This window comes from Scyliorhinus canicula, chromosome 13, assembly GCF_902713615.1.
Source record: "Scyliorhinus canicula chromosome 13, sScyCan1.1, whole genome shotgun sequence".
Lineage (NCBI taxonomy): Eukaryota > Metazoa > Chordata > Chondrichthyes > Carcharhiniformes > Scyliorhinidae > Scyliorhinus > Scyliorhinus canicula.
In genome coordinates this window covers 102,151,257-102,173,185 of record NC_052158.1, presented here as the reverse complement: position 1 = coordinate 102,173,185, position 21,929 = coordinate 102,151,257, and the positions used below count along the sequence as shown (strand labels likewise).

The following is a 21,929-nucleotide window of genomic DNA, read 5'->3' as shown; positions in this document are numbered from 1 at the left end:
TTCAAAAGCCCATATGCAATGTGCTTATGCAATGTAAAGAAAGACACTGGCTATTTTAGAACAATTTCTTTTTTGGAGTAGAACCCAGTGAGCATTTTGATGAGTGCATCATTTACAGTAAGACGGTATTGTGCATGAACTACATCTTCATTTATTTTCTAGAATTCTGAGTTCAAAAATTGCAAAGAAGTCATCTTAAAAGTCATGCACTGTAACCATCGCTTTGCCATTTACTTCATCGTTATTACATTTTCCAGATCTTCATTTTTCCAAATACCTTTAATGCAATTATTTGACAGTTCACATGGATAATGCTGTCACCCTCTGATTTATATTATTAAATATTGTTTGTAATACTTAAGCAGGATACAGTTCCAGTTTTCTCCCACATTTGCTCATATTACCTCTCACCTTAAGATTTAGAGGCTCTACATTCAAATATATCTGCAAAATCTATGCAGTGATTCATCTGGATAGTTATTTTGCTGTCAGCCTATGTATCCGTCCAATTTATCTCCGATTTATTCATAGGTACGTTGTCGCCTCTCTGCTTTCTCTTTCTTTTGCCTGAGCTACTGCAACATTGATACACTGTAACCACTCCTCGGCATTCTTTTCATCCTTCGCTTTGAAGACATATGTCTTGTTGTCTGTGAAGATTTCAAAGGCCCGAGGAAGACCGCGGTCTCTTCGCTTTTTAGCGACGACCTTTACACTTTGTACCTTGCTCAGTTCAATTGGACAGTCATCTGGATCATCTTTCTGAAAGATGAAGATATAAAGGTGTATAAGCCATTTGGAAATGTCCACATTTACATATGGGCCGCCCTTGATGTCAAGGCAGCATTTGACTGATCGTAGCATCAAGGAGCTCTGGTAAAATTGAGGTCAGCCGGAACCCGGGGCAGGGGGGGGTAACTCTCCACTAGTTGGAATCACACCTAACCATAAAGGAAAAAATGCTTATGGTTGTTGAAGGCCAATCATCTCAACCTCAGGGCATCACTGCAGGAATTCCTCAGTATAGTGTCCCAGGCCCAAACATTTTCAGATGCTTCATCAATGACCTTCCAACAACCATAAGGTCAGAAGTGGGGATGATCGAGGATATTTGCATAAAGTTCAGTAACATTCGTGACTCCTCAGTTTCTTAAGCAGTCCATGTCTAAATTGTCCAGGACAATTTTCAGGTTTAGGATGATAAGTGACAAATCAAATTCATGCCACATGAGTGCAAGGCAATGACCATCTCCAGAAAGAGAGAATCTAATGACTGCCTTTTGATGTTTAATAGCATTACCATCACAGAATTCCCCCAACATCAAAATCCTAGGGGCTCCCATTGACCAGAGTCTGAGCTGGACCAGCCTTAAGATACTGAGGCTACAAGAGCAGTTGAGTACAGCAAGTAAACAACTGCCGACTCCCCTGTCCACTATTTACAAGGCACAAGTCAGTGTAGTGGAATACTCTCCACTGGCCTGGATGAATGCAGCTCCAACACCAATCCAAAACAAAGGTGTTTGCTTGATCGGCATACCATCTACCACCTTAAATATTCACTCGCTTCACCAGAACATAGTGTTGTCAGTGTGTACTGTACTGTGCTCAAGATGCACAGTAACAATTCCTCATGGCTCCTGCAACAGCACCTTCCGAACCCACCACCTCCAGCACCTAGAAAGACGAGAGCAGCAGACACATGGAAACATAGCCACCTGCAAACCACACAATTATCCTGAATTGGAACTATGTTGTCTTCCTTCACAGTCGCTGGGTGAAAACTGGAGTTTTCTTCTTAACTGCACTGTGGGTGTGATACGCCGGGTGGACTGCGTTGGTTCGAGAAGGTGGCTCACCACCACCTTCTCAAGGTCAATTTGGGAAAGGCAGCAAATGTTGGCCTATCCAGTGACACTCGCATTGCATGAAAGAATAAATAAAAGCAGCAATTGTCTCCATTTCAAATAATGCCAGTGTTTCAGCTTCTATGTTTTAATAGTCAATAATTCATGGCTCAAACTTTATTTTTTCTTAACCATTATTTGAAGGCTACAAATGTGTTTCGTAAAATTTCCCACATTGATTGCGTGCAAATTTACCATGTTGTCCCTCTTAACATCTTATTTAAATTAATTGGATGTATCAAATCTTCCAGGTGAAATAAGTCCAGGTAAGACATGTTTGTTTTTTGACCTCTTCCTAATTGACTCCACTATGACTGTCTTGTGCTCCATGTTTTGGGTTAATGTTATAAACATTCTCCTTTCTTTTTCATTTTGGTCCTTGTACTAGTCCCTTGGTCATACTTCTTTCCTAGTCCCTCTACACTTTTTTCTTCAAATATATTTTGTGATTACTTTTACCTCTGCATTATATTCACTTAATTCTAGACACATGCTAAATTATTTTTCTATATCTCCTGTCTGAATTCTTTTGATCATTGATCTGAAATGATGACTTGGGTCTTTCCCTCCACAGATGCTGCTTGAACTGTTGGGTGCTTCCGACATTTTCTGCTTTTATTTCAGATTTCCAGCATCCTCAGCATTTTGATTACGTTTTAAAGACGGCTACACTTTTGCCAGCAAATATTATGAACTAAATCAGTGTTCAGAACTTGGCTAGCGATGAACAAAATACGAAGCAATGCAAAACTGGCTCTGGTGCTTGGTTCCATTGATTTACTCGAGTGAAACTTAAACATATACCTACTGATTTTCCTTTACGAAATAGAAGCTGATTCCCAGCCAGTGTAAAATAACGGGTTTTCCATCTTTTTATAAACTTCCATTTCACTTGTTTTTCTTTGAGCTTGCCTTCGATGAGTGGTTGACCATCCTGATTCACAACTGTTAAAAGGATATCGAATTTGAATGATCAATTACCAATGCACTAAAAACCAAAAATTGTTAGAATCCTAGTTTGTTTCACAAATACATATTGGTCTGGGTTTTCAGCGGAGACTGCGCAACGCCAGTCAGTCATTACATTTATACATGTCTATAGATTGCAGGTTCAGGGACCTGAGTGAACAGGGCGAGCCATGGTACAGCTCCTTCGCCAGATTGAAGACCGAACCCTGAGGTACATGTGGGTGCATTTTAACAGCTAAAGTTAGGTGGCTGGTTCATCCAGGTGTTAAAATTTGGAAAATATGAAACCCACCTTCTACGCTCCTACTTTTGGACACAACAGAGTTGGGGCAAGGGACATGAGAGCAACTCACACCCAGGAGGTAGGTTGGAAATTTATACATTTCATTGAGACACGGAGGGTGGAATTTTTCCTAAGTATCATTTTGGTTATGAAAATTGGTGCGAATCGTGTTGGCGGTTCCGGCGTGAATCTGATCGCGATCGTCCCGCACAACGTGCAATAAATGAACCCCCATGTGAATCACGCTGATTTAGAATTCCCAGGTGTCTGATTCATCTGACCTGGGACTCAGCTGAGCACTGTTAACAAGGAGGAGCTGCATTTAAATGGTCCGTCCCTCTGCACTCAATCCCAGTCAAGCCAGGAGGATGGCAGCTCAGAGACCTGGGCCGGGATTTTCCCCTACCCGGCGGGGCGGGGGGTCCCAGCGTGTCGGAGTGGCGTGAACCACTCCGGCGTCGGGCCGCCCCAAAGCTGCGGAATTCTCTGCACCTTTGGGGCGGCCCGACGCCGGAGTGGTTCACACCACTCCGACACGCTGGGACTCCGCGGAATTCTCCGCACCTTTAGGGGCCAAGCCCTCACATTGAGGGGCTTGGCCCGCGCCGGAGTGGTTCCCACTCCGCCGGCTGGCGTGAGCGGCCTTTGGCACCACGCCAGCCGGGGCTGAAAGGACTTCGCTGGCCGGCATAAGTCCGCGCATGCGCCGGAGCGTCAGCGGGTCTCTTCCGCCTCTGCCATGGTGAAGACCATGGCGAAGGCGGAAGAAAAAGAGTGCCCCCACGGCACAGGCCCTCCCGCTGATTGGTGGGCCCCGATCGCGGGCCAGGCCACCGTGGGGGCACCCACCGGGGTCAGATCGCCCCGCGCCCCCCGCCAGGACCCCGGAGCCCGCCCGTTCCACCAATCCTTCCAGTCAGGTAGGTGGTTTAATCCACGCCGGCGGGAGAGGCCTGTCAGTGGCGGGACTTTGGCCCATCGCAGGCCGGAGAATTGCCGCGGGGGGCCCGGGCCCGCCTACCGGCGCGGCGCGATTCCCGCCCCCGCCGAATCTCGGGAGGGGGGGGGGGGGGGGGAGATTTCGGGACATGGCGGGGGCAGGATTGACGCCGGCCGCTGGCGATTCTCCAACCCCCCGGGGGTCGGAGAATCCCGCCCCTGCTCCTTACTTCCTGGAAGGAGACTTGAACATGCTTCTGGATGCTGGGGAGGAGAGGCGGGGTAACCCTGTACCCCAGAGTGGGTAGAAGATCTAGAAACAGCGAGACAAATCCATGGGGTGGCTACGGCAGTCAGTGTCATCAGCCTGACATGGAGAACCGGTGTCCAATCCCGCACGGAAATGAATGGTCTCATTCGAGCTGCAAAGGTGATTGACCACCTATCTCCTCCTGGCATCAGTCCGATCTGCCACACCTGGAATGTCAACATTAATCCACTCCCCGACACCTTGCAGCTTCCTGCACCTGACCACCCAGCATCTTCCTCAAATCCCCTGGCACACCCCTTCATGACTCCTTTGTGTCTAGATGCGGTGCCCACAAATGCCATCTGCTTTACCTCTCTCCACCAACCGCACCCCCCCGCCGTCTGGCTTACAATCCCCTCTCTGCGTTCTGAAAAAGTAGCCCATAATAAAAGGGAGAGCGAGAAGTTGGGTAGTGGAATGTCCGTGTCGCATCTCCTATCCCTTGATGAAGTGACAGCGATAGAAATAGCAGGTTGGCCTGCATCACAGAAGTGAGGATCTACTGAACCTTCATCCATATGACGTGCTTCAATTGAGTGCTCTGCTGTCCAGACCCTTGTTCTTCCCTTTCACTGAACCATGTTCCTTGTCTTACAGGATCGACGCCTGATGAGGTCGGGCCACCTGGAGTCACTGCAACACCCTGCCCCGCTCCCCGGCAGCACCTCAGTGTAAAGCCAAAGCACCGATCGGCATCAAAGCCATCACCTGCATTATCTACCAGGGCAGAGACACACCTTGGCGAGTGATATCAGCAGATAGGCTTCTGGGTCACAATCTGGTGAAGACCACACAGCTGCTGGTGCACATCCGGTGGAGGCAGAAACTTCCAATAGATCGAGCAGTCAGAGGTCTGCTAGGTCCCTGGACACAGCTGGCCCCCAGCCAGATGCTGGAAAAGGTTCTCCCTGCACTGCTGGAGATGCAAAGGCAGAGCTGGGAAATCCAGGAGTGTGTGTCAGCGACATTCCAGCAACTGCAAGGTTGATGTCAGGAGTCCCAACCTTCAGGTGCAGGAGATGGTGCCGGCATCACGTGGTAATCAGGCCAATGTCCGAGGGTGGCGACCACCTGGGACTTCCGAGGCATGGGTGGCAGAGTCAAAGGCATGGCTCAGGGCCTCGAGAGCACAGCCCAGTCACAGAGGACCATGGCTCAGGGCTTCAAGGTCGAGACACATAGACCCATTATTGAGTGCTCTCACACCACGGTGCAGACAATGGTGGGCCTCCAAGACTGGCAACACCAGGTAACACAGAGGCCTCTGGAGCTCACTCCAGCCTCTTAGTCCCATGAAATAGCCCAGGGTCACGTAAGCAGCCCAAGGGAGGTGGAAGCACTGGAGCTATTCTGCGGCCTTTTACCCAGCTCTTCTGAACTCCCCTCCCTGACACCGGTGCATCTCAGGGGGAACGAGTAGAACAGGGTGGCACGGCGACACCCCGCCCCCCCCCCCAACTGAGCTATTGGCCCAAACGAATGTGCCCTCGACCCTCGCTCAGGCATTAGTTTGGGAGTCTGTGTGGTCTTGAAACAGACAGGAGTCAGGCTTCAGAGTCCAAAGATGTGCAGGTTGGGTGGATTGGCCATGATAAATTGCCCTTAGTGTCCAAAATTCTATGATTAACCTAGGATAAAATTTTGGCACAACATCGTGGGCCGAAGGGCCTGTTCTGTGCTGTATTTCTCTTTCTCTCTCTCATCAGAACCAGAGCAGCATCACAGCTACCCTCACAGCAAGTTGTCATCACCCTCCTGCCTTGACAAGTGAGTCGCTGACACAGTCAGCCCAGGGTCTTCCTCGGGTTCGTCCACCATTTACTCGTGGTCTGCCTCCTCCTCAGAGGTTCCTCCTCCAGCAGCTGCAGCGCCAGTATGTGGAGGGCACAGCAATCACAGCAATGCGAGAGGCCCTCTGAAGGCTGTACTGCAAAGCACCATCAGAGCTGTCCATACAGTGGAACCGCATCTTCAGTAAGCCTATGGTGCATAGGGTGTGCCCTCAATGACAGTCCGGCTGGCAGCGTGGGCCTCATTATAATGGGACTCCGCCTCAGTCTTGGATCTTCACGCTGGCATCATTAGCCATGACTGCCGCGGCTTTCCCTTATCCCCCACAAGCCAACCCGTCAGCCTGGGATGGTCCTCAAAGACCAAAGGATCTCGGAGGGCCCCAGAATGAAGCTGTCATAGAATAGAATCATACACTGCAGAAGGAGGTCATTTGGCCCATCAAGTTTGCACCGACCCACTGAAAGAGTATCCTACGTAGGCCCACTACCACGCCCTATCTCCATAGCCCCACCTACCCTGTATATCCCTGATCATTAAGGGGCAATTTTATCATGGCCAATCCACCTAACCTGTGCACCTTTGGATGGAAACCGGAGCACCCGCTGGAAACCCACGCAGACATGGGGAGAAAGAGCAAACTCCACACAAACAGCTACGCAAGGCTGGAATTTAACCTGCGTCCCTGGTGCTAAGAGGCAGCAGTGCTAACCACTGTGCCACCGTGCCGCCCCTTGAGTGCTGTTAGGGAGCCAGTATTCAAAAGGCTGGATGAGATGCATCTCCCCCGTAATGAGATTAGAAGGCATTTAGATGGAATTATATGTGAATAGCTTATTAGTAGTAAGAGTTTACCTTGGCGATTGGGAGATCAATGAATTGTACACATGATGTGCTGGGCTCCTCCACCATTAAGGATGGGGATATTTGTGGAGCCTCCTCCTCCAGTGAATTGTTTAATTGTCCGCCACCATTAACAGCCGGATGTGGCAATTCTGCTTAGGTCTGATCTGTTGGTTGTGCAATCGCTTAGCTTTGTCTATCACACACTGCTTGTACTGTTTGGCACAAGTAGCCCTGTGCTGTAACTTCACCAAGTTGACACCTCATTTTTAGAAATACCTGCTGTTCCTCCTGGCATGCCATCCTGCACTCTTCATTGAACCAGGGTTGGTCCCTTGCCTTGATAGTAATGGTAGAGTGGGGGATATGCCAGGCCATGAGTTTACAGATTGTGGTTGAATACAATTCTGCTGCTCGTGATGGCCCACAGCACCTCATGGATGCACAGTCTTGTGCTAGATTTGTTCGAAGTCTATGGTGGTAGTGCCACAAAACATGATGGAGGGTATCCTCAATGTGAAGACAGGACTTTGCCTCTGTCATGATATGCACTCATGCACATAATGAGATACAGACAGGCAGTGACAGACACCCAGTACAGCCAATCAACACACAGGACAGAACACAAGCAATCATCAGACAGAACACTAGAGGGGGGTCTCCCACTATAAAACACACAACGAGGCATCAACATTCTGCCTCTTTCCACTGGTGACAACTGTAGTGACAGTCAGGGTGTATATATCAGTTGGCATCTTCTACATGTGGCTCAGAGTTAGTCTGGTCTAGTTAATTACAGTTAGCAGGCTTAGATTAGTAGAGTGTCAAACCCACAGCGAACTGTGTGCACTGCTTAATAAGTTCAATAAAGCGTATTGAACTAACATCAAAGTTTGGTGTCTACTTTGAAGTACAACTGCATACAGTTGCAGTCCGTGTTACCCCAGGGTGAATAACACAACAGTCTCCACAAGGGCTGTCCGGTGGTCACTTCTACCGATACTACCATGGACAGATGCATCTGCAGCAGGCAGATTGGTGAGGATGAGTTCAAATATGTTTTTCCCTCTTGTTGGTTCCCTCACCACTTGCTGCAGTCCCAGTCAAGCAGATATGTCCTATAGGACCCAGCTAGTTTGGTCTGTGGTGGTATTAAACATTTAAATTCATATTTTAAAAATCTTCAACAATAATTATAGTCTGAAGAGTGGGAGCACACACTTGTAAAAGGTACTAGAGATGTTGTTTGCTTGAATGCACAGGTCCTAACTTTTTCTGACAGTTTTAGTGAGTATATATTGAGTGCGACAGCTTCATGCCTTTCTATGTCAATCCTCTTTGTGAGATACTGTTGTTGCACAGCTCCTGAAAGAGGGCAACTTGGATAGGATTTCTGTATTTAATTGTGCAAGAGCATCTGTCAAAGGTTGCTGTCTGATGTACTCTTAAATATCAGTGAGAATTAATTGCCTCTGCTGCAAAACTGGTCTTTATATCTATTGCAATATATTAGACTGTGGAGTTTGTGTATTGAAGATTCATTTCAAATGTCATATGGACATTGTAATTACTTCCCCTTCTGACCTTGAAGATCCATTTGACCTCAAGGAAACTCAAAGTTAACATTTCAATTGGTCACGGATTCACAATAATATAATACAACAGGGAGATTCTGATTCTCAGAAACATCCTTAAAAATGCGGAATATATTTAATAAGCTGGAACAAATAGGAATGGCACAGAATTTTTCATCTGTGAAACAGCTGTAAAATTTGCTGTTTACATCGGAAGGATACTGTAATACCCTGACAGACGGGCGACCACCAGATGGATTAATAAATGAATGATTTATTGAATGTGAGATGAAAGCCACTGCAGGGTGGCACAGTGGTTAACACTGCTGCCTCTCAGCGCCAGGGACCCAGGTTCTAATCCGGCCTTGGTGACTGTCTGTGCGGAGTCTGCACTTTCTCCCTGTGTCTGCGTTGGTTTCCTCCGGGTCCGCCCATTCCTCCCACAGGCCAAAGAAGTGCAGGTTAGCATTTTGATTTGATTTGATTTGATTTATTATTGTCACATGTATTAGTATGCAGTGTTGTTTCTTGCAGGTTATACAGACAACGCATACCATACATAGGGAAGGAAGGAGAGGCTACAGAATGTAATGTTACAATCATAATAGGATGTAGAGAGAAGATCAACTTAATTTGAGGTAGGTCCATTCAAAAGTCTGATGGCAGCAGGGAAGAAGCTGTTCTTGAGTCGGTTGGTACGTGACCTCAAACTTTTGTATTTTTTCCTAACGGAAGAAGGTGGAAGAGCGTATGTCCGGCGTGCGTGGGGTCCTCAATTATACTGGTTGTCTTCCGAGGCAGCGGGAATTATAGACAGAGTCAATGGATGGCAGGCTGGTTTGCATGATGGACTGGGCTACATTCATGACCTTTTGTTGTTTCCTCCGGTCTTGGGCAGAGCAGGAACCATACCAAGCTGTGATACAACCAGAAAAAATGCTTTCTGTGGTGCATCTGTAAAAGTTGGTGAGAGTTGGAGCTGATATGCAAAATTTCCTTAGTCTTCTGAGAAAGTAGTCGTTGATGGGCTTTCTTTTTTTTTAATAAACATTTTATTGAGGTATTTTTGGTATTATAACAACAACACAATAAACAATGTACATGGAACTATAAACATAGTGCAAAAGCTGTCACCCTCCCTTACAGGTCCCACCTTTATTAACCCCCTACTCTAAGCTAAAATACTACCCCCCCCCCCACCCCTTCTGCTGACGATTAATTTTCCGTGAAGAAGTCGATGAACGGTTGCCACCTCTGTTGAGAACAGTGACCTTCTCAAGGCAAACTTGATTTTCTCCAAATAGAGAAAGCTAGCCATGTCAGTGAGCCAGGTCTCTGACTTCGGGGGCTTTGAGTACCTCCAAGCTAATAGTATCCGTCACCGGGCTACCAGGGAAGCAAAGGCCAGAACGTCTGCCGCTTTCTCTTCCTGCATTCCCGGGTCTTCCCACACCCCGAAAATCACCACCTCTGGACTCAGTGCCACCCTTGTTTTTAACACCGTGGACATGACATCTGCAAACCCTTGCCAAAATCCCCTAAGCTTTGGACATGTCCAGAACATGTGGACATGGTTCGCTGGTCCTCCCGCACATTTTGCGCACCTGTCTTCCACCCAAAGAATCTGCTCATCTGGGCCACTGTCATGTGAGCCCGGTGAACGACCTTGGATTGTATCAGGCTGAGCCTGGCACATGTTGTGGACGCGTTGACTCTACTCAACGAGTCTGCCCATAGAACATCCTCTATCTTTCCTCCAAGCTCCTCCTCCCACTTGCGCTTCAGCTCCGCGGTCTGCGTCTCTTCTGACCCCATAAGTTCCTTGTAAATGTCAGAGATGCTCCCTTCTCCTACCCACCCTCCGGAAATTACCCTGTCCTGAATCCCCCTTAGCGGTAGGAGCGGGAAGGTTGACACCTGTTTACGTAGGAAGTCCCGCACCTGCAGATACCTGAATTTGTTTCCCCTCTCCAACCCAAACTCTCAAATGGGGGCAGCAGGGTAGCATGGTGGTTAGCATAAATGCTTCACAGCTCCAGGGTCCCAGGTTCGATTCCCGGCTGGGTCACTGTCTGTGTGGAGTCTGCACGTCCTCCCCCTGTGTGCGTGGGTTTCCTCCGGGTGCTCTGGTTTCCTCCCACAGTCCAAAGATGTGCGGGTTAGGTGGATTGGCCATGCTAAATTGCCCGTAGTGTCCTAATAAAAGTAAGGTTAAGGGGGGGGGGGGGTTGTTGGGTTACGGGTATAGGGTGGATACGTGGGTTTGAGTAGGGTGATCATGGCTCGGCACAACATTGAGGGCCGAAGGGCCTGTTCTGTGCTGTACTGTTCTATGTTCTATGTTCTCCTCCAGTGCCCTCATACTCAGAAAGCTCCCCTCTATAAACATATCCCCCATCCTCTCAATCCCTGCTTTCCACCATATCCAGAACTCCCCATCCATACATTGCGGGGCAAACCGGTGATTATTACAGATTGGGGACCAGATCGATGCTCCTTCTGCTCCCACATGTCTCCTCCATTGCCCCCAGATTCTCAGGGCTGCCACCACCACGGGACTGGTGGAGTACTGTGCCAGCGGAATGGCAGAGGCGCAGTTACCAATGCCCCTAAGCTGGTGCCCTTGCATGAAGCTGCCTCCATACGCTCCCATGCCGACCCCTCCCCCAACACCCACTTCCTGAATGTGGTGAATGTGATTCACACCGGATTATAATCTGTATACAGTAGTCCCCCGTTATAACGCGCCCCGCAATACCGCGGTTCGCGATATACGGCGGGGGGGTTTATGGACCCCAACTTACTTGACTCATTTTAAACTCTTTTTGAAACAGCACCTTTTTGAGCCGCGATGATTAGACCGATTAGCAGCGATTATTACCCGCGATGATTAGACCGATTAGCAGCGATTATTACCCGCGATGATTAGACCGATTAGCAGCGATGATCACTGTCTTGTACTGTAGAACGATTAGCCGCGATGAGTAGCCGCGACCGATTAGCCCAGTTACACAGCCATAAAAGGGATACCTTTTCCAGTGCAGGTATCTTCGAGTTCGAGTTCAGTTGCTGTCGTGTCGTTCAAAATGTTTAAGCGCAAGTCTTACTCAGTGAGTCAAAAGATACATTTGATAGACCGGCTTCGAAACGGGGAAACGAAGGCAAAATTATCCAGAGAGACTGGTGTACCAGAGTCAACCCTCCGTGGGTGGGTGAAAGATGAGCCCAATTTAAGAGCATATGTTGGGACAGTTTCTCAGAGTGAAGGGCTTAGCAGGAAAAAGGCAAGGAACGCTAGTGACAGTAACTTAGAGAAGGCTGTGTTCACCTGGTTTGTCCAGGAACAGTCTGGTGGCACCCCCCTATCTGGACCTATCATCAGGACTCAGGCTGAGAAGTTCCATCACCAGCTCCACCCAGAGGACAGCAATTTCGTAGCCAGCAAGGGTTGGCTCCATCGGTTCCAGAAAAGACATGGGATAGGTGCAGTTACCATCAGTGGTGAACAGAGATCCGCCGACTCAGGAGCCGCAGCAGCCTTTCCCGACATCCTCAAGAACTACATGGTGCAAGAGGAGCTGACCCCAGAGCAACTCTACAATGCAGATGAGTCAGGGCTTTACTGGAAGATGCTGCCTGACAAGACCCTAGCTGTCAAGGATGATGCCCACAAGACTCTGGGGTACAAGCAAGCCAAGAACAGGCTCACCATCCTGTTTGCCAGCAATGCCACGGGAACACACAAGCTGAAGCCATTGATTGTGGGCAAATTCAAGTCTCCTAGATGCTTTCACCACATCAACATGGAGAACCTACCCATTACCTACCGGAACTCTGGCAAAGTCTGGATGACAGCTTTCTTATTTGAGGAGTGGTTCTTCAAGTTCTTCGTACCCAGTGTCAGGGACCACCTTAGAGCCCGCAACTTACCGCAGAAGGCCACACTCCTACTGGACAACTGCTCAGCCCACCCTCAGGGAGATGTTCTCAAGACCAGGGATGGGCAGATCCAAGTGCTCTATCTCCCAAAGAACACCACCAGCAAGATCCAGCCATGTGATGCTGGCATCATTCAGACCTTCAAGTCTGTGTACAAAAAGGAACTGATCGTGGAAATTATAGACTCTCCTCTCACTGTCCCAGATTACCTGAAAGCTATCACCATCAAGGATGCCTGTTATCTGGCAGGGAAGGCCTGGGGAGCTGTGACAGAGAAGACCATCGCCAACTGCTGGAACAAGGCCCTAGGAGCAGCACTCCCACGACCCCAACATTACCCGGATGAAGAGGATTTCGTAGGCTTTACTGAAGCAGAGATCAGGGCAGCTGAGGAGAGGCTAGAGGACCAACTGGATGAGAACCTAACACTCCAGGATTGGGTGGACAGGTGGGCAGCAGCAGAGGATGACATGGCACCCGCAGAAACATTCACAGAGGAGGAGATCATCGACCAGGTCACCCAAGAGGAGGCAGAAGAAGAAGAAGAACCCCAGCCCACAGTGGCAAAGAGCCACTCGGATGCCATCACGCACCTGAAGTGGCTCATAGCATACACAGAGCAGCAAGACTTCGACCCGATATACATCCTGCACCTGAAGAACCTCCAGAGACAAGCACAAGTCAAGATGAGGAAGGGGATGTGCCAGAGGAAACTCACAGACTTTTTAAAATGATTTTAAAAATATGCGTGTAAGTACAATTTTAAGTATATTATTGTATGTATACTGTATATTATTGTATATATTTTAATACATTTAAAACTTGATTTAAGACTTGAACGAACTTTGCTGTTTCTTATTTAAAACGCCCTTCCATTCAGCAATGTTCAGCACAGTCAGCGATGTTTCCTCTCGTTCATTCATTTCGATATCCGCCATCTTGGATATCCGCGGCTCGGTTACAACGCGGGTGGCTGTCTTGGACCCGAACACCCGCGTAATAACGGGGCACTACTGTATACATGTGTCTGTATTGTAAGTGCAGTTGCACTACCTGTCCTTCAGGGGGAGTAGCTCTGGGAATGCTCCGGAAGCTGCTGTATAAAGGTCAGTGCCACATGGTCAGCCGGCCAGTTCACCGAAAGTTCAATGGCTAATAGGCTGGCTCTGTTGCGAGTATATTAAAACCGCTATTCTAATCCTACAAGCACGTGTCCGTAGAATTGTTGGTTCCAACACTGATCATGGCTATATTCGCCACCCAGCAATAGTTACTAAAATTTGGCAACGTCAGCCCGCCCTCTCCCTGATTCCACTCAAGCATTACCTTCCTTACTCGCGGGGTTTTGCCCGCTCAAACAAAGCCAGTGATCACTTTGTTGACCCGTTTAAAGAAGGACCGCGGAATAAAGATGGGGAGACATTGAAACACGAACAGGAATCTCGGGAGGACCGTCATCTTCACCGTCTGCACCCTCCCAGCTAATGACAATGGGAGCGCATCCCATCTCCGAAAATCGTCCTCCATTTGGTCTACTAGCCGGGTCAGATTTAATTTATGCAGCCGGTCCCATTCCCACGCCACTTGAATGTCTAGGTACCTGAAGCTTCCCCCTACTAATCTAAATAGCAGCTCCCCCAATCGCCTCTCCTGTCCCCTCGCCTGGACCGCAAACATCTCACTTTTCCCCATATATAGCTTATTCCCGAAAACCGGCCAAATTCCCCGAGAATCCTCATGATTTCTTCCAACCCCTCTATTGGGTCCGATACATACAGGAGCAGGTGGTCTGCATAGAGCGAGATTCTGTGTTCCACAACCCCCTCTACCTCCGCCCCGCCCCTCTGCTGGACCAGTCCTTTCCAGCCCCTTGAGGCTCTCAGCGCAATTGCCAACGGCTCTATAGCCAGCGCGAACAACAGTGGGGAGAGGGGGAATCCTTGTCTCGTTCCCCGGTGCAGTCTAAAATAGTCCGATGTTGTCCTATTCATCCGTACGCTTGCCACAGGAGCCTGATACAGCAACCTGACCCAGTCAATAAAGCCCCACCCACAGATATTCCCATTCTACCCGATCAAAAACCTTTTCTGCATCCATTGCAATCACTACCTCCACCTCCTTACCTTCATCATGATCACGTTTAATAACTTTCTTACATTGGCCACCAACTGCCTACACTTAACAAACCCCGTCTGGTTCTCCCCAATAACATCTGGAACACAACTCAATCCTGGAGGACAAAATTGTGGCCAGCAGTTTGGCGTCCACATTCAACAGGGATATCGGCCTGTAGGACCCACACAGCTCCGGGTTCTTGTCCCGCTTCAAAATCAGCGAAACCGAGGCCTGTGACATCGTCGGGGGCAGCACCCCCCTCTCCCTTGCCGCATTGACATCCTCATCAACACCGGCCCCATTATCGCAGAGAACCTTTTATAAAACTCTACTGGGTACCTGTCCGGCCCCGAGGCTTTACCCGACTGCATGGCCTTCAGACCCTCCACTATCTCTTCCAACCTGATCGTGACCCCAGCCCTTCTACCAGCTCCCCATCCACCTTTGGGAAATTCAGCCCCTCCAGAAAGCGCCTCATCCCCTCCGGCCCCAAAGGGGGTCCCGACCTATAGAGCCTACTGTAGAAATCCCTAAATGCCTTATTCATCCCTGCTGAATCTCCGACCAGGTTCCCATCTCTGACATTTACTTACCCTATCTTCCTGGCTGCCTCCCTCTTTCTAAGCTGCTGTGCAAGCATTCTGCTGGCCTTCTCTCCATACTCATAGATCGCCCCCCTCGTCCTTCTCAGCTGCTCCACCGCCCTTACTGTGGTTAACAAGCCGAACTCCGCCTGTAGTCTCCAACGTTCCCTTAAAATCCCTGCCTCTGGGGTGTCCGCATACCTCCTATCGATCTGTAATATCTCCTTATCCAGTCGGTCCGTCTCTGCCCTGTCCACCTTCTCCCTATGGGCCCGTATCGAGATCAGCTCCCCCCTGACCACTGCCTTCCGTGCTCCCCAGACCACCGCTGCTGAAATTTCCCCCATGTCATTGACCTGCAGGTAGTTGTAAATATATTTCCTCAGCTGCTCGTACACCCCTTCGTCAGCCAAAAGTCCCACATCTAACCTCCAGTGCAGGCGCTGGTTACTGTCTTTACTAACCTGCAGGTCAGCCCAGCGCGGAGCATGGGCTGAGATTGTGATCGCTGAGTACCCCGTGTCACCACCCCTGCCAGTAAGGCACTGCTCAAAATGAAGAAATCAATCCGGGAGTACACTTTATGCACCTGTGAGTAGAAGGAGAACTCCTTCACCCTCGGCTGCCCAAATCTCCATGGATGCACCCCCCCCCCCATCTGCTTCATGAACCCTTTTAGTTCCTTTGCTATTGCTGGCACCCTGCCCATTTTCAAGCTTGACCAGTCCAAGCCGGGATCAATAATTGTGTTGAAGTCCCCTCTCATGACCAATCTGTGCGAGTCCAGGTCCAGTATCTTCCCCAGCATCCTCATTATAAACTCCACATCATCCCAATTTGGCGCATACACATTTACTAATACCACCTGCACCCCCTCCAATTTCCCACTGACCATAATGTACCGACCTCCCACATCCGAAACTATTCTTCCTGCCTCAAACACCACTCACTTATTGATCAGGATCGCGACCCCTCTAGTCTTTGAATCCAGTCCCGAGTGAAAGACCTGACTGACCCAGCCTTTCTTCAATCTAATCTGGTCAGTTACTCTAAGGTGCATCTCCTGCAACATTACCACGACCGCCTTTACGTGAACACACGTGCCCTCTTGACCGGCCCATTTAACCCTCGAACATTCCAGGTGATCAGCCTAGTTGGGGGGCTCATTGCCGCCGCCCCTTCGCCGATCAGCCATCCTCTTTTTTGGGACCGCCTCAAGCCCATGCTCCGCGCCTCCACCGGCCCGCCTCTATGCAGCCTCCGCCCCCAACCTCCTCTCTGTCCCTTGGCCCAAGTCCCTCCCTCGTCAGCAGAACATTCCCCCCCCCCTCCAGGAATAACACGCTGTAACCCAACCCCTTTAATAAACCGAACATATGCATTCCCCCCCCCTCCCCCCACTGCTCTTCCGTGAGCTAGCCCACCCAGCTAGCTTGGTGGCTCCAATCCCTGGCACTGGATAGTCTCCCACCTATTGTTCCCTCCCCACCCTCCCCTCCGCTCATACAAACATACTCCAACATCAAACAATCCCCACACAATTGCCCGACAGAAAAACACCAAAATCTAAACATGCACACCTCCATCCCCCAGCAGTGCAAATGAAAACCTTGACTCACTCAGGTCTGCCACTGGGCCCAAATCAATACAGAAGGCATTACAAACAACTTCCACAAAACGAAAAATGAGAAACTTATTTTTTTAAAGAACAGAGAAACAAAAAAATAAAATGAACGTTGCAGCTAAGTTCAAAAGTTTTCAGTCCACCACCAGTCCTTTCCTTTCACGAAGTCCAGCGCATCCTGAGGCAACTCAAAATAAAAGTGTTGTTCCTTGTTTGTGACCCAGAGACGGACCGGATAAACAGTCCAAACTTCACCTTTTTCTTAAAAAGGATTGACCTAATCTGGTTGAAGCCTGCTCTTCTCCTGGCCACCTCCACACTCAGGTCTTGGTAAACCTGCAGGATGCTGTTGTCTGCTTGGCCCACTGTAGAATGCGCTCCTTATCCAAGTACCTGTGGAATATCACCACCATTGCCCTCAGGGGGGTCTCCCATTCACGGCTTCCTCGCGAGTGCTCTGTGAGCCCTGTCCACCTCCAAGGGTTGGGAGAATGCCCCATTCCCCAGCAGCTTCTCAAACATATCTGCGATGTATGCCACAGCATCCGCTCCTTCGGACCCCTCGAGGAGTCCAACGATTCTCAAGTTCTGCAGGCGGGACATATTCTCTAGTTTCTCCATCTTCTCCAGGAGCTTCTTCTGCTGGTCTGTCAGCATCCCCACCTCCAACTCCACCGCAGTTTGATGTTCCTCCTGCTCAGCCAGCGCCTTCTCTACCTTCTGGATCGCCCGATCTTGGGCGTCCAATCTAAGCTCCAGTCGTTCAATCGACTCTTTTATCGGGTCCAAGCAGTCCGGCTTCTGCTTAGCAAAGCCCTCCTGGCTAACTTGCATCAGATGCTCCGTTGGCCGCTGGGTTGACAAGCCAGAGGTCCGGTCCTCCGCCATGCTGTCTCCCGCTGCAGCTTCAGCCCAAGCCTTCTCTGTCTTTCTGTTTCTGCCTTTACGAGCACTTCCAATCCTTCTCTCCATGCACCAATGTGGGAATTCAGTACACAATTGCCTCTGTCATCAGTTCTACAGTTCAAGTCCAGTAGAAAATCGGGGGAAAAGGTCCAAAAGTCCGACCCGAGCGTGAGCCACCAAATGTGCAACTTACTCCTTCATAGCTGCCACCGGAAGTCCGTTGGTGAGCTTTCTTAACTATAGTGTCAGCAACAGGTTGTTGGTGATCTGGACACCTAAAAACGTGAAGTTCTCAACTCTTTCTACTTCGTTCCCATTGATATAGACAGGAGCTTGTGCTCCACAACACTTCCTCCTTTGTTTTGTTGATAATATTGAGGGAGAGATTATTGTCGTCACACCAGTTCATCAGATTCTCCATCTCATTCCTGTACTCTGTCTCATCATTGTTTGAAATCCGAAAATTTGAAAATCGAGTTGGAGGGGAATTTGGCAACACGGTCATCGGTGCATAATGAGTATAGTAGGGGGCTGAGGACACAGCCTTGTGGGGCACCGGTGTTGAGGATGATTGTGGAGGAGGTTTTGCTGCTTATCCTTACTGATTGTGGCCTATGAGTTTGGAAGTTCAGGATCTAGTCGCAGAGGGAGGAGCCGAGGCCCAGGCCATGGAGTTTGGAGATTAGTTTCGTAGGAATAATTGTGTTGAAGACTGAGCTGTAGTCAATAAATAGGAGTCTGACATCGGTGTCTTTGTTATCTAGGTGTTCCAGCGTTGAGTGCAGGGCCAGGGAGATGGCTTCTGCTGTGGACCTATTGCAGCGGTAGGTGAACTGTAGTGGATCAAGGCAATCCGGGAGGCTGGAGTTGATTTGTGCCATGACGAACCTTTCGAAGCACTTCATGATTATGGATGTCAGAGCCACTGGACGATAGTCATTAAGTTCCACTGATTGGCGTTTCCTTGGTACAGGGATGATGGTCGTCTTCTTGATGCAGTTAAGGACCTCAGATTGTTGTAAAGAGAAGTTGAAGATGTCTGCGAATACCCCCGCCAACTGATCCGCGCAAGACTTGAGTGCTCGTCCGGGTACCCCATCCGGGCCAGTGGCTTTCCGTGGGTTGACCTACGAGAAGGCTGCTCTGACGTCTGCAATGGTGATCTCAGATACAAGTTCATCCGAGGCTTCCAAGGCGGAGGGTGTGCTCAAAGCAGGCATACAATGCATTGAGCTCATCAGGGAGGGGTGCGTTGTACCGGCGACTTTGCATGCCTTCATCTTGTAGCCCGTTATGTCTTGCAGACCTTGCCATAGTCAGCGGGGGCCCGTGTGGCTAACCTGGAACTCGAGCTTGGTCCGGTACTGTCTTTTGGCATAGAACAGTACAGCACAGAACAGGCCCTTTGATGTATTTCCTTAGATCATATTTGGCTTTCTTGTATAGGTCAGGGTCACCTGACTTAAATGCCTCAGACCTAGACTTCAGCAAGCAGTGGACATCCCTGTTCATCCAGGGTTTCCAATTGGGAAACACGCGGATTTGCTTCTTTGGCACACAGTCTTCTACACACTAACTAATGTAGTCAGATACTGTAGTGGCATACTCATTCAGGCTGGTCGCAGAGTTTTTAAATACTTTAAATACTTTAAATAGTCAGTCCACTGACTCTAAGCAGTCCCGTAGGAGATCATGCGATTCCTCAGACCAACATTGCACAACTTTCTTTGACTGGATTGGTTATGCTAAATTGCCCCTTAGTGTCCAAAGATGTGCAGGTCAGGTGGGGTTACGGGGATAGGGTGGGGGAATTGTGCCTGGGTGGGGTGCACTTTCAGAGGGTGGTGCCGACCCGACGGGCCGAATGGCCTCCTTCTGCATTGTAGGGATTCTGTGGATTCTATGTTCCAAACTGCTAACTAACTGTGAACCCAGGCTCTGCCCCCAGGTTTAGCGCTCTCCAGCCCCTTTGGCCAATTGGGTCACATGACCCTCCATCCCTTCGCCCCCACCACCCCGCCCCGTCCCCAGTACCTTAAAGAGGCACCCTACCACAGATATGAAATAAAATGAACAGTTATTTAAAAAAAAAATCTTTTTATTGGCTTTTCTCATATTTATAAACAGTTGTTACTTATATATATTACATTTTTCTTGCTCTATTTTACAGAGAGGTTTGTTTTGTCCTTCATTTGACTAACTGTACATACATTTTGCTGCCCTGTGGATCGGGCTATGATATCCCCCCTTCCTCCCCCTCCCCCCACATTGGTTTCATCACCCTTCCTCTTCTCGTGGTTTCCCCATTTTTCTTTCCCCCCGGCTTGGGCAGTCCTTTGGTTCTTATCTTTTTTTTTTCCTGGCTTACTCCTCGTTGCTGGTCTCGAACAGGTTTTGGAACAGGCCGACGAACTGCCCCCAAGTATCCAGAAGCCTTCCTCTGACCCTTGGGTGGCGTACTTAATCTTCTCCAGGTGGAGAAATTCCGAAAGGTCAGCGAGCCAGTCTGCAGCTTTGGGTGGTGCTGCCGATCGCCAGCCGAGCAGGATTCTCCGGCGTGCGATTCGGGAAGCAAAAGCAAAGGCGTTGGCCCCCTTCCCCATGTGTAGCTCTGGCTGCTCCAATACCCCAAAGATTGCCACTATTGGGCATTGCTTCACCCTCACTTCCACAACCTTGGACATTGCCTCGGAGAAGGCTGTCCAGAACCCAGCAAGCTTGGGGCAAGCCCAAAACATGTGTGTGTTGTTGGCGGTCGCCTCTGGCACCGCTCACATTTATCCTCCACCTCTGGGGAAGAATCTGCTCATTCGGGTTCTGGTCAGGTGCGCTCTGTGCACCACTTTGAGCTGCATTAGGCTTAGCCTTGCGCAGGAGGAGGTGGAGCTCACCCTGCTCAGCGCTTCACTCCAGAGTCCCCATCCTACCTCTGTCCCCAGTTCGTCCTCCCATTTTTGTCTGGTCCCGTCCAGTGGTGTTCGGGCTCTGTCCAGTAGCTGCCCGTATATTTTCCCACATAGCCCCCCCTTCTCGTTGCTTGTGCCTATCAGGTCCTCTAGTAGTGTGGTTTCTCGGGCCCCGGGGTATCCTACTGTCTCTTTGTGGAGGAAGTGCTTTTTTTGAAGGTGTCTCAATTCCTGTCCTCTTGCTAATTTCCACTTCCTTGTCAGTTCATCCAGTGTCGCCAGTCTGCACTCTACGTAGAAGTCCCCGCCCGTCAGTGTGTCCCCATCCCGCCTCCATCTTTTGAAGGTGGTATCTGGCATGGCTGGGGGGAATCTGTGATTGCCGCAGATGGGGGCCATAAGGGACATTTTGGTTAAAATGAACAGTTCTACCATGAATCACCATTTATCTCTTTGGTCTACATCAAGGATCTATGAGTTTCATAAGTGATCTCAGGCCAATTTAACATATTACATTCTTGTTTTTTCATAACTCTGGTTTAAACCTGATGACTTCTTAAGTTATTTTTAGAACAGCTGCACATTGAACCACAGCCTGTTATATGTACTTAACAGATTTCACGACAGCTAATTCCTAAAGCCTTTTTCAAAGATCTGGAAAGATAGATACTGCAGAGTGGCAGTATGGCAATCTGAGTACAATGGTGAAAGAAACAGTGCTGTGATAACTGGACCACTAAATGCTTCGAGTTCAGATTGACAGATCTTGTTTATTGTCACAACTTGTACCAGACAGGGGTTCAATATATATTTTATAGAACACAGCACAAGTCAAGCACAAATTGCAATTTGTAACTGAGAAAAAAAAACAGGATTGTTCTAAAAATCATTAAATATCGTAGATAACCTTGTAAAACATTTGACGAACTAATGGTCTACTTTTAAAATGTTACAGTCAAAACCAATATTTGCATAGGGCGCGATTCTCCGCTCCCCACGCGGCATGGGAGACTCGCGGGAGGGCCCCCCGCCAAAATTCACGCCCCCTCGCGGCCCCCACGATTCTCCCCCCCCCCTCCCCGGCTCGGAAGTATCGCCGCTCGCCGTTTTTCACGGCGAACGGCGATTCTCCGACCGGATGGGCCGAGCGGCCTGCCGTTCGCGCCCGTTTCACGACGGCGGCAAACACATCTGGTCGCTGCCATCATGAAATGGGAGTGAGAAGCCCGTTTGGGGCTT

General features: G+C 49.3%; 1 protein-coding gene across 4 annotated transcripts in view; it reads right to left on the bottom strand.

Annotated features, from left to right (window-relative positions):
• Positions 1-260: 260 nt before the first annotated feature.
• Positions 261-21,929, bottom strand: part of veph1 (ventricular zone expressed PH domain-containing 1) — a 359,761-nt gene continuing 338,092 nt past the window's right edge. For 2 of the 4 annotated variants that reach the window (XM_038816020.1, XM_038816022.1), the window contains exons 14-15: positions 2,716-2,852; positions 526-762 (exon numbers count right to left, since the gene is read on the bottom strand). In XM_038816020.1, coding sequence (XP_038671948.1) covers positions 526-762; positions 2,716-2,852 — 374 coding nt within the window. Of the gene's footprint in view, positions 763-2,711; positions 2,853-21,929 lie in introns of all 4 variants that reach the window. The other 2 variants (XM_038816021.1, XM_038816023.1) reach the window with 2 other exon arrangements.